General features: G+C 41.5%; 1 protein-coding gene across 3 annotated transcripts in view; it reads left to right on the top strand.

The window, feature by feature from the left end:
- FSTL4 (follistatin like 4) overlaps positions 1-20,673 on the top strand; it is a 1,654,952-nt gene that overhangs the window by 59,957 nt on the left and 1,574,322 nt on the right. For 2 of the 3 annotated variants that reach the window (XM_073649560.1, XM_073649558.1), the window contains exon 2: positions 7,587-7,725. In XM_073649560.1, the coding sequence (XP_073505661.1) occupies positions 7,600-7,725 (126 nt within the window). In that variant the 5' untranslated portion in view covers positions 7,587-7,599. The remainder of the gene's footprint in view (positions 1-7,586; positions 7,726-20,673) is intronic. The other variant, XM_073649559.1, reaches the window with a different exon arrangement.

Genomic DNA, 20,673 nt, shown 5'->3' with positions numbered 1-20,673 from the left:
TACAGAGCACAGGCTAGCTAAAGAGTAGTAATACAATGAAGTCCAGCAAAGCCAGAAGGGCGGAGCAGGACTAAATAGGCCAACAAGGTCATGTGACCAGCAATAGAAAAAACCTAAGAGCAAGGTTCTAACAATTACTCCACTTTTACCGACTCAGAATAAAACATACAAAAACGAAACCAAAATGTTTTTTCCTGGGAAATATGTTAAAGAACATCCTTTCCACGGTACCAGGGTAATGACTTGTATATAAGGCAAAATAAATAACCAAAAACAAAAATGCTCCTTCACACCTTGGGCTATGTTCACATGTAGCGTTTTTGATGCATTTTTGCACTTTTACATTGCTTTCAACCAAGACAAATGCATTCACCAGGAAATGTCATTTTAACATTTTACAACCTTATCTGGCCATTTGGTGTGTGACACATAATCAGACACATCGTGTTTCATTTATGATGGAGGGACTCTAAAAGTCACAAAACCTATTTTTATAAGGCCATCATGCGGCCCTTACTATTCTTAAAGGGCCAGAAGTTGGCTATGCTTTGCTGTTCCCATTATTAATGAGTGGATCTCCTATACTGTTATTGCGTATGCAGTGACTGCAAGGACTGCCAAAAATTTGGAGGCACTCCAATGCCCCTTGCAAGAGACGTAGATGTCAGAGAGCCTCCTAAAAACAATGTTCCCCTTACTATGAAGTGGATCTCCCATAGTGTTTGCGTATGCAGAGAAGCAACGGCTGCCAAAAATTCAGAGGAACTCCAATGCCCCTTGCAAGAGACGTAGATTTGTTGATACTGTTCCTATGGTGGTGATATGGTGGTGGAGGATTAGGATGAGGAGAAGGAGGAGGACAAGAGCAAATAGCCAAAATCAGGATGCGTATACCCATGTCTGGGTGTGAAGACAGAGGTGAATGGGAATAGAGTTAGACCTCCCCAAAAAAGACACTGTATTTGAGTTTATGTTACGCTGCTATCATTCGGTGGTGTTGAGAAGTCTGGCCCAATTCAGCCCTTGTTCATTTTTATAAGAGTCATTCTGTCAGCATTTTCAGTTGACAGGCGAATGTGCCTATCGGTTATAATTTCACCGGCGGCACTAAAAACCCGCTCTGACAAAACGCTAGCGGCAAGGCAGGTCAGGAACTCCAAGGCGTAGAGAGCTAGTTCATGGCACTTGTCCAGCTTGGATACCCCATAATTATAAGGCACAGAGGAATCACGGAAGATGTTGGTATGGTCAGCAAGGTACTCCCTCACCATCTTCCGAAACTTTGCACTCCTTGTGAGAGTACCCCAAGCCTCAGGGCCTGTGCGATGAGAGGGTCTGAGAAAACTGTCTAAGAACTTTGATAGTGTTCCCCTGCCTCTGCTGGATGGCATTTGTGGCTCTCTTGCCTGTACTCTATGGTTGTCCAGCGAAGTGTGCCCTCTGCCGCTAGCATTTTCAGATAGGAATTTTTTCACTAATTCCACAACAAGGGCCTTCTCCTACTGCCCCATTGTATTAGACCTGTCCTGCAAAGGAATAAGAGACATAAAGTTCTCCCTGTAGCATCTAGAAGTGTCACCAACCAGTAATGACTGTCACCCAAAATTTGGACAAGGAGAGGGTCACGGGAAAGGCAGCGTAACATAAACTCAGTCATGTGTGCCAGATTGCAAAGAGGCAAGACTTCCGTGTAATCACCAAGAGGATGACTGATCATGCTCTCCTCCTCATCCTCCTCCTCTTCCTCCTCCTCCCTCTCCTCAGGCCATCCAAGCTGAAGATACGGTATAATAGTTGTGCAGGCAGTACCGTCTATAGTGCAGGAAACTAGCTCCTGTTCTTCCTCCTCTTCTTCATTGTCACCCATTCCACGTTGGGATGAAATGAGGCTGGGCTGTGTGTAATCACTCTGTATGGTTCCTTGCTCCATCTCATCATGCTCCGCCTGCAATACATCCTCTTTAATTGAGAGCAGAGAGCACTTCAGAAGACAGAGAAGCGGGATGGTGATTCTAATTATGGCGTCATCGCCGCTCACCATCTTGGTGGAGTCCTCAAAGTTTTGGAGGATGGTACAGATGTCTGACATCCATGTCCACTCCTGAGGTTTTATGTGTGGAGTCTGACCTGAATACCGACGAACATGTTGATGCAGGTAGTCAACAACTGCCCTCTTCTGCTCACAAATCCTTCCCAGCATCTGCAATATAAAGTTCCAATGAGTGGGGACATCACACAGCAGTCGGTGAGCTGGAAGCTGCAAATGCTGCTGAAGCATATTTAAAGCGGCTGAAGGTGTAGGTGACTTTCTAAAATGGGCACACAGACGGCGTACTTTGACAAGCAGATCCAACAGATCCGGGTACGTTTTGAGAAACTGCTGAACCACGAGGTTAAGCATATGGGTCAGGCATGGTATGTGTGTGAGCTCGCTTCGCCTCAGAGTTGCCACCAGGTTCCGGTCATTGTCATACATGACCATGGCTGGCTGTAGGTTCAGTGGTGTCAGCCACAGATCTGCCTGCTCTTTCAGAGCTCTCCACAACTCTTCAGCATTGTGTGGTTTGTCACCTAAGCATATTAACTTCAGCATAGCCTGTTGCCGCTTGGCCGAGGAAGTGCTGCAGAGCTTCCAGCTTACGACTGATGTGGTCATTTCAGAGATGGATGCTGAAATGGAGGAGGAGGTGCAGGAGTTGTAGAATGTGGTGGCAACCCTGATTGACTCAAGGCCCTCAATCCTCGGCGTCGGGAGGACGTGTTCCGTCCCAAGATCCGACTGGGTCCAAGCTTACACTATGTTAACCCAGTGTGTGAATGAGATGTTCCGTCCCTGCCCACAAGCAATTGTCCACGTGGTTAGGTGGACTTTCCCAGTAACTGCATTGTTGAGGGCACGGCTAATGTTGTGGGACACGTGCTCGTGTAATGCGGAGACGGCACTCCGAGGGAAATAGTGGTGGCTGGGGACCGAGTACGAGGGACGGCCGCCGCCATCAGGTTGCGGAAAGTTTCTGTCTCCACGAGCCTAACAGGCAACGTTTTGAGCGTAAGTATTCGCAAGATGTATGAATTTAGTAGTGTGGCCTGTGGGGAGTTAGCTGCGCTTTTGTGCTTGCGTTCCAAGGACAGGGGTAGGGACAGCTGAACACTGCGCTGGGACAAGACATGGATTTGTTTCCTTATGGTGCTAGTTGATAGTATTCAATGACAGGTGCAGGGCGGGAGGCATCTTGACATGCGCCATGGACAGGGGATTGGCATGCACGCATAACAGCGGAACAAGCAGTGGTGTCACCCGCAAACAATGTTGCTGGACCCTGGGGCTCGGCCCACTTAGTCTGGTGCTTTGCTGTAATGTGCCTGATCATGCTGGTGGTGATCAGGCTGCTAGTTTTGCTACCCCTGTTGATGCTGGCCAGGCAGGTGGTGCAAATGGCCTTTTTGGGGTTATCGACAGAGTCTTTAAAAAACAACCAGACTCGGGAAGACCCAACAGTTGTTCTGGCATCTTCCGTCGTGTGATTTTACGGGGAACGGTTGTCCGCGTTCTGTCTGTGGGCACCACACTGCTGCTACGCCTCCCCCCCATGTGCTGCTGTCCTCGCTCTGCATATCACCTTGCCAGGTTGGGTCACTAAGTTCATCATCCACCACCTCATCTTCCACTTTGGCATCCTGGTCCTCCTCCTGACTATATTGCATTTGTGTCTCATTATCATCCACCTCTTGTGACAGTTTCCCACCATCGCTTTCATGTGACCGTGGCTGCTTAAATATTTGGGCATTGCTGCATGCACCGTCTCATGCTGCACATAACACATCTGCATCTCTGGCTGATATGGGCATAAAAGGGGACAAACTTATGGTGTGACACCCATGCTCCTCTGACCTCAACCCCATTGAGAACCTCTGGAGCATCATCAAAAGGAGTGTCTATGATGGCGGGAGGCAGTTCACATGTAAGCAACAGCTCTGGGAGGGTATTCTGTCCTCATGCAAAACAATTGGAAGCAGAAACCATCCAAAACCTGCCAAGAGAATGCCAAGAGTGTGCAAAGCAGTCATCAAAGCAAAAGGTGGCTACTTTGAAGAACCTAGAATATAAGACATATTTTCAGTTGTTTCACACTTTTTTGTTAAGTATATAATTCCACATGTATTGATTCATAGTTTTGATGCCTTCAGTGTGAATGTACAATTTTCATAGTTATGAAAATACAGAAAAATCTTTAAATGAGAAGGTGTGTCCAAACTTTTGGACTGTACTGTATATATATATATATATATATATATATATATATATATATATATATATATATATATTGTGGAATACCTAGACTAACAGGACATTCAATGGTCCCTCTTGCTATATGCACTGTAGACTGCCTCATACACTGCCTGCCTGCCTAATTCCTGCTATCACCACTGATTATATGCAGCTGCATTAGTCCTCAGAAGGACTGTTAGTTCAGATGGATATTATAAATATATGTTGTGGAATACTTATACTAACTCTAAACAAGAAAATCTCTCCCTGACTCAGCAGAAGCTCTCCCTACACTGTCTGTTTCCGGGGTACACTGTGACTAGCATAGCGGCGCCCGGCCTGATATAAACCTGATGATGTTGTGCGGCCAGCCAATCACTGTAATGCCCACAACCAACATGGCTACTGCATTACAGTGTGTGGCAGGCAATCCCTGCTTGTTCATTGGCTCTCTAAAGAGCGGCAAACATATAGTTAGGGGACCCGAGCTCCCTCCCGAGCAATCCCGGGAATTCTCACAGAGCACCGAGAATCTCGAGCAGTGGCGAGCATGTTCACTCATCACTAATCATATTTCATAGCAATCATTTTATAGAGCAATGCTAACTGCTAAATGTGTTTTTTTTTCTGGCAGTGTTTTCATGCAGAGTCTGTATTATGCAACAAGAATCAAATAGACACAGTACATAAAAAAATGATAGAAAATTTGCTCAAAAATTTCAAGCGCAAATAAATTAGTTCAAGGGGAAGACCAGAGTCTTGTGCAATTTTTTAAAGAATCACAATCAATCAAGCCATCGAAAACCCCCAGAAACCCCAAACTTTGAACACAATGATGAACATTAGAAAAAAACAATCAAATCATATAAAACTGACTTTAAAAAAGGCTCAAATTATAAAAAAGAAAAGGGCAAATGAAAAACAAACAAAAAGCACAAAAAAGACAAAATAAGGCACAAATGCAATAATGGAATAATGTCCACCTGCTATAAATTATAAGAAAACCGAGACGTTACATGACCAAAATTCATTTATATACAGTAGTTAGCAAGAATCTAGTATGTTTACATGACAGATTTCATCTGTGGAAAAATCCATTATGCATTTGTATAGGAATCTGCTGGAAAGTCTTGTAAACAGGGCCGGCTCCAGGTTTTTGTGGGCCCCGGGCGAAAGAGTCTCAGTGGGCCCCTTTAACACATACTATGATTCATGATGCACAGAAACTGCAGAGAAATATATATATAGTACAATGCCAAACATTTCACTTCTTACATTACATGAGTGATATCTATTGTAAATTCTACAATAGCTCAGAAACCTGCGAATCCTCGCAGCAGACAGTGCAGACCGGAGAGTATAGTCCTCCATACAGTATTATGGGCACCACTAAGTCCTCCATACAGTCTTATGGACCCCATAAAATGCTCCATACAGAATACTGGACCCAATAAAATGCTCCATGCAAAATACTGGTCCCCATATAATACTCCATACAGAATACTGAACCCCATAAAATGCTCTATACAGGATACTGGCCCCCATATAACGCTCCATACAGGATACTGGCCGCCATATAATGCCCCACGCAGGCAGGGACCCCACATAATGCCCCATACAGGCTGTTCCCCCCACATAATGCCCCATGCAGGCTGTTCCCCCCCACATAATGCCCCACGCAGGCTGTTCCCCTCACATAATGCCCCATGCAGGCTGTTCCCCCCACATAATGCCCCATGCAGGCTGTGCACCCCACATAATGCCTCATGCAGGCTGTTTCCCCCACATAATGCCCCCTGCAGGCTGTTCCCCCTCACATAATGCCCGATGCAGGCTGTTCCCCCTACATAATGCCCCACGTAGGCTGCCCCCCAAGAAAATGCTTCATGAAGGATGTTCCCCCCACATATTGCCCCATGCAGGAGGTCACCCCCCCATATAATGCCCATGCAGGGTGTCACCCCCCCATATAATGCCCCATGCAGAATGTCACCCCCCTTCATATAATGCCCCATTCAGGATGTCACCCCCTCCCCATATAATGCCCCATGCAGGATGTCACCCCCCATATAATGCCCCATGCCTCCATACATAAAAAAATCAAAAACTCCCCTCACTTCTCCTCACCTGCTGCCGCTGCTCCGGACTCCTCACCTGCGCCGTCATCTTCCCGCTCTGTGCTGTGACTGCTGAGCAGAGGGCGCGGTGGAAAGATGTCATCGCGCCCTTTGACCTGAGACGTCACAGTGCAGCAGCCGTGTAGGATACAGGACCTGCTGCGGAGGCACGGGGAGAGGTAAGTATTGTCCTGGTCGGGGTCCTGAGCAAGTGGGTGGGGAGGGCCCTGGCAATGGTCTCCCCTGCTCATGGGTCCCAAAGCACGCCGGGGTGCCTGACGATGAGTGGTCACCCCCTTCTGCTCAGGGCCCTGGCACTTGCCTGGGTGCGCCGGGTGCTGACGCCAGGCCTGCTTGTAAATATAACAGTCTATAATGTTTTAAGCGTACTGAATATTTCACAACTAAATCCTCTTCCATATGAGCAGTAAATCATTGAAAAGTGTTTTGTGGCATGTGTGTCAAAATCTGTGTGAAAGAATGTCTGTGTTATTACACCATTAGGTGTCTTGAAATGTTCTTACTAATTTATAACATGGAGTACATTTGATTGTTTTCTATTTTACGTACTACAGCTGCTGAAGAACCTCTTGTTTAACATGAAAGGTGTCAATACATGTCATATATATACAGAAAATATATGCGGTGCCAATGTATTGTCACTCCTCACTGTGTGATCATCAGGCTCTGACATCAATGCTTTACATTGGGGTATGGATAACTGTACTTTCTAGTATTACTGCCGGGAGAAGCTGAATATTGTTGCCTTGTATATAACAGCACTTTTTGTATATATAGAATAACTTTTCTCTTGATGTTAAAGCTCTCTGATAAAAAGTAAAGCCTATCAATTGCAATATTTTCATAACTTTTGGCATGAGTACATGATCTTTAAGTCAAGAACTGAAGTAGAGGGCCAGATTTGTTTTCTAGTTATCCATTACCCCAGGCTGTGACTGGTTGCAAAGTCAGAAGTCAAATAATGAAATAGAGGCTTGTCTTGGTCCCGGTTCCATCTTCTAGGAGCATTTCTTTTCAAACATACCTTAAAAAAAGCCATCAAACCTATCAAAATGCATACATAGCTGCGAGGTGTTACCGATGACCTGGAGAGGAGAGGCAGATTGAGCTTACGGTGCATGATCTGTTTAGTGCGCTTTAAAAATGATGAGGTCTTATGATTCTATATTTATTCTCAGCAGACTGCCTGTAATGAAGTCAAGAAGCTTGTGGCTGTTTTTGCTGCTGCACAGGGTCTTTCTCTCGGCCACATGGGGATGGATGGATTCAGATGGGAGCAGAAGGTTAAATTCCGCTACCGGGAGGTTACATCTGGAGGTAAATCATCTATTGAAATGCTCTTCACTTCAGGCGCTCTTGGTATACGCCTTTGTTAAAGTAGACTCTTTTATATCTGCTAACAGAACTGCTGTTTTTCTTAGTGAAGAAAACTTCACTTTTACAAAGATATTGTCAGGCAAAGACTTGATTAATTCATGTTGACAGCAGAACATGTTTAGAGAAGAATTTGTGATACTTGACACAACTATGGTGACATCTACCTGACAGAGAATAATCTTAAGCGATTTACTAAAAGAAGAACAAGCTTAAAGCAGAAGTGTAACCTGGAATAAATGTTCTATGCAATATTATATTATTATTATTATTATTATTATTATTATTATTAAAAATAGATACATGAAGAACAAAATTGCTAGAGTTTGCGTATTTATCTATTTTATTTATTTATTTATTTTTTAATTCTTATTTAATTGCTCATAAGTGGATTTAACAATTGGTTACAGCTACAGTTTTGTAATCATTCTCTGCTACTGTTTATCTTGTTACTGAGAAAAACTCTACATTTGTAAACTAAAATATATATATATATATGTATATCTCAATGACTGTGTGTATATATATATATATATATACATATATATATATACTGTATATATATGGACAGATGGATAATAGATGGACAATAAATATATATATATATATATATATATAAATATATATACATATCCAAACATAAAACTGAATGTATATATTCTTTTGCTTATATTAAGTAGAAATTAGGCTCAAAATGTATTCAAACAACTCAAATAATTGTTTTGGATTCAAATGTGGAAAATAGGATAGACAGACAGACAGATAGATTGATAGATAGATAGATAGATAGACAGTCAGACAGACAGACAGACAGACAGATAGACAGATAGACAGATTGATAGATAGACAGATTGATAGACAGACAGATAGATAGATAGACAGACAGTCAGACAGACAGATAAACAGATTGATAGATAGACAGACAGACAGACAGACAGATAGACAGATTGACAGATAGACAGATTGATAGACAGATAGATAGATAGATTGATAGATAGAAGGGTATATAGATAGATAGATAGATAGATAGATAGATAGATAGATGTTCTCTTTACGTATTGTCTTGAACAGTAATTGATTATAAAATGTATTCAAATAAAGGTTTTTGGTGCAAAAATGTATGTGGAAAATCACATAGAATAGACAGACAGATAGATAGAAACAAATGCAACCTAACTCTGGAAGTTCTAAGGTGTATGTGAACATCAAACTGACTTTTTGAATGCTTTGCTGCTATATTGATACTTATAAAATTGGATATGCATAGATGATGATAGATGGATAGATAGATATGTAGATGATGATAGATAGAGAAATAGATATTCCTATTTCAGATACATAAAATTTATAAAAAATATTATTTCCATTCCTTATATAATCTTTTAGGCTGTGACATTTAAAAAAAGCAAAGTTTTAAAACCTGTCTGGTCTATTAGTGAGACCTTTCTAGTCCACTGCAGCCACTGTCAGGTTCTCCCCTCCTTGCTCCAGTTGGTTGACTGGTCTGTCTCATATGTGTATATAGGGAGAGACCTGTCAATCAACTGGAGCGGGTGGGGAGAAGCTTGACAATGGCTGCATCAGACTACTCAGACCCCTGCCTGCTTTTAAAACTAAACTTTCTGCTAAACGTAGCAGCATTTCAGAGTAAGACATACTTGACTGCAATGTTAACTTAAGGAATATCAACTCATCTGCTTGTGGACTGTCGAATCAGTACACTAAATGCAGAACACATTGGAATATTCATATATGTTAAAAAATAGTTGGCACTTACAGTTCTAAGCATTGCTTTTTAATGTTTTTATGTAAAATTACAGCTAACATTGGAAAAACCCTATTAAAACATGTATTTATTAGGTATGCATTAGAATCATTAGACTAGCACACGTAGATGAGACACAAAGCACAACCCAATAATTAGGTCACATATAATGCCGGTATTAAATTGATTAGGCCCTGTGACATAGCCAGGCAAACAAAAAAAGGCATTTAATCATAATAAGATTTTACCCTAAGATCTGATACTGCCTAGCCGCGGACGTTGGCAACTTAATGTGAAATCGATAGTGGCGCCTCAGCTCCTTGACGGCTATCCCTGAAATTCCCTACTTGGCCCTAATAACTGTATATGTTAATACAGACATAGAGACCATAGTAAAGCCTGTAGTACCAGGCAACACAGGGTTAAATGTTTAGCAAGAATATATAGATATATCAACAGATTAGGGCATGACAAAATGAAGTAACAATTCTAAAGTATTAATTATAATAATAATACTTATTAATGCATATCCTTAGCAGCTGCCTTGATGCGTTTCCCCAAGCGGTTCATCAGGAGGCTAATATTAAATAAGAGCGTTAGGATAGTCATCCCAACATGATGTCATCTGATAAACCACTTGGGAAAACGCATCAAGGCAACTACTAAGGATATGTACTGATGAAGTCAACGTAAGCTGTGTGGTGCATCATTTTCGGGTGTACACGTCTGCTAGAGATGGGCACTCAGTTGTAGTAGACTGCGTCTGTGTGTCCACCTCCAGTAGGCGTATAAATTTGAAAATGATGCACGACAAAGCACACGTTGACTCTTTTGGCATCATTATAGTCAATGGCCCCATTGGTGCATACACCCAAATCCTGTTTTGCAGAGTGTTCGCACATAAGCCCCGACTGAACCAACAAACATAGGACAGAGCACAGTGTGAAAGCACCCTTATTGACTCTGAGCTGGTAGGAGGAGGATATCTATGGTAATGTCTCTCATACACAGGCATCATATAGAGAGGTTGCTTTTCATTCCCTAGTTAGTGCACAGACAAAAACAGAAGTAGCATGGAGGGCATTATACTGCAGTAATGAGCAGTGTAGATGTGACCCCAGCACTAGGGTGAAGTAAAAGACATGTTAGAATGCTCAGCATTATCTGACTGTCTCTCCATTTGCTTTTTCTCTCACACTGATCCCCACTCCTCCCCCTACCTTCTCTATTAAGTATAATGGGAGGTGTAACCTGACTATTCACTGTGATGGTAGACAAGCTTACGTTTAGTAAAATGGAATTGAGCTGGTTTATCAAAGTTCATTTTGAGTTCAGGAAGTCATGTGGAGAGGAAGAGGTTTCTCCTAATTGGATAGTGGAGCAAATTCTCTGCTAACATATATTACAAAGTTAGATGGAGTTGAACTGGTTTATCAGAGTGGATGGTGAGTTCAGGAGGCAGTGTGGAGGGGAAGAAGCACACTATTTCCAAATTGTCCCATTGGACAAATAATACCTAGCTTCCACCAACAGATGAATATATAAATTGTAACTTTTATTAAATCGATTAAAACAGCTATACCACACTACGCAGTTTAAAATTAGCAGTCTACGAAATACAAAATATGTTGCAAAAGAATGACAGTAAATAGAAAATACTGCCTCACTAAAGTGGTTATAATCTAAATAGTCGTGGTCTAATATAAATTTATTTTTAATGGTGGCTCCGTTATCAGAGGTAGGCATGGACCATTAACCACTGTTCCACTGTAATAACTCTACAAGACCCTCCAACAGAATATAATACACCATGCATGGCAAAAATATTATGTTTTTTAATAATTTATTTTTAAATAATAAATACATAAATAATCCTGGACTTTCTCAAAACTCTATAGTATAGATGCCAACTCAGCCCCGTGGGCCAAATCTTACCCTCAGTGTAATTATATTTGGCCCACAAGAATATACCAAATGTGCACTTGAGCTGACCCGGCAGTAGATAACGCACCAATAATACTACAAATCCCATGTTTCTGTCCGACACGCTCCGTAGTTACTGCAAGGCTGTTTACAACACGCCCCGTAGGAGAGCGCTCCGCAGCTATGAGACACTTCCTGACCGGCATTCACCTGAGCCAGAAGTTTCCTCCTCCTCTCCCTATGTCAGCGTGCACTCCCCTTGTACTCTCCTATACATGACAGGGTGCATAGCACTTACTACCCTCTACTAGCTCTCCTACACATGCCTTGATTTATTTTATTGCTCTATTAGCTCATGTATTCTCCATTTTTTGTACATTTTTATCCTTTTCCTTTGTATTGAGATTATGCCCTTTTTGTTCACACCATGCCAATATTATTGTTTCAGTGCTGTCTATGTGCTTCTGATGCTCTCTACTTTCCTATACTTCCTTCTATGTGACAGTCACCACACCCTATGCATTCCCCGGTATACCGCTTTCTACAATCCCCACAACCCTAACTTTTGCAGTATTGAAGTTCTTCCTATCCTAGGCAGATTCCCCCAAACCATCCCCCCCTTTTTTTCTGCCACCATTAATGTTATTCCATCACGTCTTCATCAGAAATAAGAAATGAATGGCACAGATGTGTCTTTTATTTGACATGTAATTTCACAAGGGTAAATAGTATTAAGCTTTGCTTGTTCCAGATTCAATTTCTAAGCAAAACTTATGTTTCCATATGAAAAAGTTGATTGTTATATTTGATGAGAAGTAAAAACTTCCTCAATTGTAGACATTTTTTCAAAACATATAAAGGTTGGCTCATCACTTTGTCCAAGTTTTTAATTTTGGTCCATTGTGTCTTTAAGTTTGACATCACTGCTCTGTAGACTAAGTTCATCATTAACTCGATAATGCGTTAGAACAGCCTTTACTTGCCTTGTGTTAAAAGATTATAAATCTTCGGTTGATATAACACTATTTTGTATGTTACCTGTGACATCAGGTTGCACGGAATAATCATTTCAATGGCAAATTCATCTCTGCCACATCAGAACATATACCGTGTGTACATGCATATTGGATTGTATATTGGATGGCTGTTTTATGTGTTTGTGTTTTTATTGAAAGAAATAGGTGACGTGTTTCTTTAAATTCAATTTGTTTGCCCTGCTTCATGTATTTTATATGCTAAATCCTACATTAAAATGTATTCTATATAAATTGCATTGAAATATCTGGGTGATGTATAGGCTGACAATTTCTAATAAATGAGCTCGGAGTAAACTACAAGGCTGTGGAAAGGTCACATCTGATCTCAGTGATGCTGATAGAATAATATCTGACGGAAAGGCAAAGCAATGATATCTTGGAAATAAACTGTGTGTTTGTCTATGTGTGAAGTGATAAACTAAATTATATGACATATATTTTCATAACAGTGGAAATGAGAAAAGGCATCTAGTTGCAATATTAGAGCTACAGTTTACCTGTCTGCTTTATCTGCATAGTTTGCAGCTTCTGGTAATAGACATGTATAATTCAGTGCAATCCCAGAGCTTTACATCTGAGCTATTATGCAAGTGTAAGATTGGAAATGTTGTAGTTGGGGGACATTAGGATAGACTGATAGCACTATCACTTTTCTTTAAATTGGATTATTTTTTGGTGTGTTTGTCGTATACAGTCAGTCCTTGGAAAAATATAAATTCTGTAGCTTTGGTAGTAAACAGGATATGTATGTAGGTTGGAACAGGGCTGTGAAAAAAACTATGACTATAAACCACCTCACCGCTGATGTTTCAGCCCCCCCTCTACTTGCCGCCCGCCATCTGGTCCTATATTTTCCCGTCATCCCATCCACATCCAGGCCATAGAAGATTATTGCGCAGTGACTTCTGGGGCCTGAGTAAGGCTGGAAGATTGGAGATGCGACACATGATGGCAGAAAGAAAAGAACTAGACAGCAAACAGCAGGGCCACCGTAAATGTATTTACCACAACCACTGCTCGCCGTCCAGTGATCTTCTTTCCATCATAGGGCGCATCACATATCCAGCCTCTTTACTGTAGGCCAGGACTAATGGCCTTATCCAGACCTCAAAGGTTACTGCGCATCATTAGATCGCAATGTCAAAAATACAAAATTATGATGCACAGTGACCTCCGGGGCCTAGATGTGGCAGGAAGTCTTGGAGAAGAGGCATGCGATGGCAGAAAAAAGAGGACAAAACAGTAAGCAGTGGGGCTTTAGAAAAGATGAAAATTATTATTTTTTTAAATTTATTCACCTCGCCATCAAGTCCTCTTCTTTCTGTTGTCGGGCGTACCACATATCCAGCCTCTTCATTGTAGACGCTAACTGTGCGTCATAAGGTTGAGATGGTGCAACTGTTTGATGTGCAGTGAGAAAGAAGAGAACCAGAAGGAGTGCGAAGAGGTCAGTGATATGATGAGTATATTAGTTTATTTTTTGAACAGCCAATGTTCGCAACTAGGAGTCGTATGTAAGCCAGATGTTTGTAAATCGGGGACTTTGTAATTTTTTTACATGTAAATTTAGAGACACAAAGCAATGATGCAGAATTCCTATTTAAAAACAATATTTAAAATGAAGGTGCAGTTTTACACTCAAACATTCTATTTCTGGATATGTGGTAGAGTACTGAGAAAATTCAAAGGTGGGACTTGCATATTTTGTCTCTCCTTGTTTCGGGCATATTTGACAAATACCACCCCTGAGATCAAAGCCTAAAAAGTGTTCATGGTAACGCTATATGACAGATGTATCTGTCATTTATTGGGTCATAGTGTATGAGGCAAGCTCAGAGGTTGATCTGACTTGACTAACGGTGGATGGACAGCAGCAGCCAGACTTTAGCTCTGATTGCTTCTGTTAATCATTTAGATACTGCTGTCAATCTCAGATAAAGGCATTTAAATAGATCATTTATCCGCTATGTCAGTGATCCCCAACATTTCTTACCTTGAGAGCCACATTCATGTCTGAGGGTCACGAGCCACATTGAAAGCACCCCTCTTGATTAGTGACATTCAGCTCCTTCTTCCACAGTATTAACACCCATTACCCCATTATCAGTTTAATGACATCCAAAGTTTCTACCCCCAGAAATCAAACCAAGGCAGTATACTTGCATCTAGGGGGTACCACCTTTCCCTAATTCAGTATTCCTACATCGAGCACTCCCACCACACTACTGAAACCAGGTTCAAGCACCTCCTCTCACTGGCAGTATCATCCTGAGTCCTGCTTAACGCTTACTTACTTTATCTCGCCAACCCTAAGGCAAGTAAATGCACATGAAAAAAGTCACCATCTCTTCATAGCTGCTTACTAGATCTGGTGATAATTTAGTGTTGAGCCACCCCCGTAGTGTTCGGGTTCAGTTCGTCCAACACCGGGATGGTCGAGGAACTGTTCGTCGAACACGTTAAAACACCGTCGAACACCGTCGAACACCGTTAAAACCAATGGCAGGCAAACAAAAACACCTAGAAACACATAGAAAACACCTTCAAAGGTGTCCAAAAGCTGACAAACTGCTCAGAAGACACTCTCTTTAAAAAAGCCGGCCGGCAATTCAGCAGCGGCACACACCGGTACCCAACAATTTAGACAAGAAGAAATAGAGCATCACACATAGATTAGATAGATAGAAACATGTCAGTCACATATATAAGAAGTACAGTGACAGTGTTGGTTACTGTACTTGTCATTTAGTGTAAAGGATTTATTTAAAAAAATATTAGTGTTTTCATGCACCGTCTCTTTAAAAAAGCCGGCCGGCAATTCAGCATCGGTACCTGACAATTTATAACAGAAAGAATAGAGCATCACACACAGATTAGATAGATAGAAACATGTCAGTCAAATTTATAAGAAGTACAGTGATAGTGTTGATTACTGTACTTGTCATTTAGTGTTAAAATAAAGGATTTATTAAAAAAAAAATTGGCGTGGGGTTCCCCGTATTTTTAGTCTCTAGCGGAGGTTAAGCAGACAGCTGGGGCAGATGTTTGAAGCCTGGGAAGGGGGTAACACCCACGGAGCTTCCCAGGCTGCTAATATCAGCCCCCAGCTGAATACCTAGCCTTTACTAGCTATTAAAATGGAGGACCCCAAAAAAAATGACGTGGGGTCCCCCCCCATTTTAATAGCTAGCAAAGGCTAGGCAGACAGCTGGGGGCTGATATTAATAGCCCAGGAAGGGTGCCATGAATATTGGCCCCCTCCCAGGCTAGAAACACCAGCTGTCAGCCGCCCCAGAAATTGCGCATCCATAGGATGCGCCAATTCTGGCACTTAGCCTCGCTCTTCCCACTGCCCTGTAGAGGTGGCAGTGGGGTAATAGGGTTGGGGTTGATGTCAGCTTATAATGCCAGCTGACATCAAGCCCAGGTTAGTAATGGAGAGGCGTCTATCAGACACCCCCATTACTAACCACATAGTCAAAGTTACAAAAAAACACAAACACCCAGACTAAAGTCCTTTAATTGAAATAAAGACACAATTCTTTATTGTTCTAAATTAAGCCATACTTACCATCACGCCCATTCCAGCTGAAGCAAACGATCTCCTGTAATAAAAGTAAAATAATAAAGCAACATCATCCTTACCTTTCCATGGATCCCACGACGGCTCCAGTTCTGCTACATTCACATGACAGGCTGGACCGCAGAAGAACGCTGCCATACAGCTTGCCATGCGGCAGACACTGAGAAGCGCAGGCATGCTTGCGCTCCTCAGTGTCTGGCTGTGACGGTATCCAGATGAGCCGAGTTCATGTCCAATGAACTCAGCTCACCTCATGCACGTCACTGACAGCGTGGGAGAATTCTCCTGCGCATGCGGTGAGTGCAGAAGAATTTTCCCACGCTGTCAGTGACGTGCATGAGGTGAGCTCATGTCCAATGAACTCGGCTCACCTCATGCACGTCACTGACAGCGTGGGAAAATTCTCAGCGCTCAGCGCTAGAGCAGGAGAATTCTCCCACGCTGGGATGGCATTGAGATGACAGGCTTGATCACAGCTGAGAGCTGCCATCCAGCTTGTCATCCTTCAGAGACACTGCAGCGCGCAAGCATGCCTGCGCTCTGCAGTGTCTATGAATGATGGCATGCTGGACGGCAGCGGTCAGCTGTGATCCAGCCTGTCATGTGAATGTAGCAGAGCTGAAGCTGTCGTGGGAACAATGGAAAGGTAAGGATGATGTTGCTTTATTATTTTACTTTTATTGCAGGAGATCATTGGCTTCAGCTGGAATGGGCGTGATGGTAAGTATGGTTTAATTTAGAACAATAAAGAATTTTGTCTTTATTTCAATTAAAGGACTTTATTCTGGGTGTTTGTGTTTTTTTGTAACTTTGACTATGGGGTTAGTAATGGGGGTGTCTTATAGACGCCTCTCCATTACTAACCTGGGCTTGATGTCAGCTGGCATTATAAGCTGACATCAACCCCAACCCTATCACCCCACTGCCACCGCTACAGGGCAGTGGGAAGAGCGTGGCTAAGTGGCAGAATTGGCGCATCCTATGGATGCGCCATTTCTGGGGCGGCTGATGGCTGGTGTTTCTAGCCTGGGAGGGGGCCAATATTCATGGCACCCTTCGTGGGCTTTTAATATCAGCCCCCAGCTGTCTGCCTAGCCTTTGCTAGCTAATAAAATAGGGGGGACCCCACGTCATTTTTTTTGGGGTCCCCCATTTTAATAGCTAGTAAAGGCTAGGTATTCAGCTGGGGGCTGATATTAGTAGCCTGGGAAGCTCCGTGGGTATTACCCCCTTCCCAGGCTTCAAACATCTGCCCCAGCCATCTGCTTAACCTCCGCTAGAGACTAAAATTACAGGGAACCCCACGCCAATTTTTTTTTTAATAATTCCTTTATTTTAACACTAAATGACAAGTACAGTAATCAACACTATCACTGTACTTCTTATATATGTGACTGACATGTTTCTATCTATCTAATCTATGTGTGATGCTCTATTCTTTCTGTTATAAATTGTTGGGTACGGATGCTGAATTGCCGGCCGGCTTTTTTAAAGAGACGGTGCATGAAAACACTAATATTTTTTTTAATAAATCCTTTACACTAAATGACAAGTACAGTAACCAACACTGTCACTGTACTTCTTATATATGTGACTGACATGTTTCTATCTATCTAATCTATGTGTGATACTCTATTCTTTCGGTACTAAATTGTCGGGTATCAGTTTATGCCGCTGCTGAATTGCGACTTTTCATGTTTCACTGTGAGCACTGTTCCCATCGATTTGGGCAACCACTGTAATGCCACAACCACCATGGCTGTGGCATTACAGTGAGTGGCAGACAATCCCTGCATGATTGGTGCTCTAAATAGCGCCAGACATGCAGGACACGCTGTTGGTGCGCGAACAGTTATCGAACATAACCTCGAACAGGCGAATTTTTTGCAAATCGTTCGCGTTCGTGGAACAACTCGAACACCGCCTAAAACAGCTCGAATTTGAGATTGGCGAACCGTTCTAGTCGAACACCGCTCATCTCTATTGATAATACATCAAACTGGCAGACAGCTGAGAGCCACACACCTTGATCCCGTGAGCCACATGTGGCTCCCTAGCTAAAGCTTAGGGATCCCTGCGCTATGTGATGGCTAGATTTTGATTGGTTGCTATGGCCATGATTTGTCCTACATACTGCAATACTGTGGCAGTTCCACACATATTATAAGCAATCAAATGATTGCAGGTTCAAGTACTTTAGAGGAACTAAAAAATAAAGTTAAAGATATAAAAAAAAACTTAAAAAAAAAAAAAATACTAATAATTTAAAAACATATTAAAATTTGAGTCACCCTAATTTTCCCATGTTGAAAATAAAGAAATAAAGAAGAACACATTTGGTATTGCCACATCTATAAAAGTCCAGTCTATTAAAAAATAAAATGATTTAACTCCTTTGGTAAATGCTCTAAAGAGAAAAAAATTCTAAATGTTAGAATTAGTTTTCTTTAATCCATTCCCCTCTCTAAAAAATGCAATTAAAAGAGATCAAAATGTCGAATAGATGCCAATTTGGTGTCTCTAAAAATGTCAGCTCAACACACAAAAACACAGCCTTCACGCAGCTCCATCAATAGAAAAATAAAATTACGCAGCTAGGAAACTGGTGACTTCTGAATTTGTTTTTCACCACTAAATGCCCTAATTGTATAAATTGTAAACATTGGCGGAATTGTGTTTATTCACTGAAGGTTTATATTGCTCTACAGGGAAGGATGCCATTTCAGTTTTGCATTAGGCAGCAAGAAAGCTAAAATCTTCCCTGGCTTTATAAAATTAATGTCTTCCTTCCTCCCCTCCATACTCTTTGGGTAATGCCTTCTCAGTCCTCCTTTTCTCCCCGCTGCCGAGATTCTCAGCTCAGGATCCTTTGCTAGAGAGAAAACTTTTGGTACTGGATCACCTAAGAGAAGCTTTACTGAATCAGACTGCAAACAAGACTGTAGTCAGAATCTACTAATTATCCACAGAATCGGTACTCCAATAGCCAATATATCCTGCAGTGAAACAGGAGCAATGAAGTGAAATGTAAGTCAATGTTATTAATCAGTAACAGCACGGAAAAGGCTTGAAAATACCACGGAACGGAAGCACAAAATATATTAGAAAGTTGCTTGACTTTTCAGTATACAGCTCTAGACATTTATTTACTCAAGACTAGAATTATCCTTGTATTTTAATCCCTTTACAACCCAAGGTGGTTTGCACGTTAATGACCAGACCAATTTTTACAATTCTGACCACTGTCCATTTATGAGGTAATTACTCTGGAACGCTTCAACAGATCCCCCTGATTCTGAGAATGTTTTTTCGTGACATATTGTAGTTCATGATAGTGGTAAAATTTCTTCTATATCACTTCCGTTTATTGGTGAAAAAAGCGGAAATTTGGAAAAAATGTAGAAAATTTTGCAATTTTCAAAATTTACATTTTTATGCCCTTAAATCAGAGAAATATTTAATACAAAATAGTTAATAAATAATATTTCCCACATGTCTAATTTACATCAGCACACTTTTGGAACCAAAATTTTTTTTTATTAGGGAGCTATAAGGGTTAAAATTGACCAGCGATTTCTTATTTTGCCAACAAAATTTACAAAACCATTTTTTTAAAGACCACATCACAATTGAAGTCACTTTGAGGGGTCTTTATGACTGAAAATACCCAAAAGTGATGCCATTCTAAAAACTGCATCAATCAAGGTGCTCAAAACCACTTTCAAAAACTTTATTAACCTTTCAGGTGCTTCACAGGAATGTTTGGAATGTGGAAGAAAAAAATTAACATTTAACTTTTTTCATAAAAATGTTAAATTAGACCCATTTTTTTTTTTTTTTTGCAGGGGTAACAGGAAAAAATGGACCACAAAATTTGTTTTGCAATTTCCTCTGTGCACGCAGATACCCCATATGTGGGGAAAAAACACTTATTGGGTGCATGGCAGGGTTCGGAAGAGAAAGAGCGCCATTTGACTTTTTGATTGTAAAATTTGCTTGAATAATTAGCGGACGCCATGTTGCGTTTGGAGAGCCCCTGATGTGCCTAAACAGTGGAAACCCCCCACAAGTGACACGATTTTGGAAACTAGACCCCTCAGGGAACTTATCTAGATGTGTGGTGAGCACCCTGAACTCCCAAGTGCTTTACAGAAGTTTATAACATGGAGCCGTGAAAATAATAAAATCAAACTTTTCCTCCAAAATGATGTTTTAGCACCAATTTTTTTATTTTCACAAGGGTAAGAGGAGAAAATGGACCCCAAAAACGTTTGTGCAATTTCTCCTGAGTATGCCAATACTCCATATTTGGGGAGAATACAGTGTTTTGGCGCACGGCAGAGTTCAGAAGGGAAGGAGCACTGTGTGACTTTTTGAACACAAAATTGGCTGGAATTGATAGCGGACGCCATGTCGCATTTGGAGAGCCCCTGATGTGTCTAAACGGTGGAAACCCCCCACAAGTGACCCCATTTTGGTAACTAAACCCCTTAAGGATTTTATCAAGGGGTATAGTGTACAATTTTAACACAGAGGTACCACACAGAATTTGATAACATTAGGTCATCATATTGAATTAGTTG

This window comes from Phyllobates terribilis, unplaced genomic scaffold (assembly GCF_046119375.1).
Source record: "Phyllobates terribilis strain yellow unplaced genomic scaffold, ASM4611937v1 Scaffold_10__3_contigs__length_209671492, whole genome shotgun sequence".
In the NCBI taxonomy this organism is placed as follows: domain Eukaryota; kingdom Metazoa; phylum Chordata; class Amphibia; order Anura; family Dendrobatidae; genus Phyllobates; species Phyllobates terribilis.
Note: the sequence above shows the minus strand (reverse complement) of the source record. Positions and strands in the feature narration are given on the sequence as shown.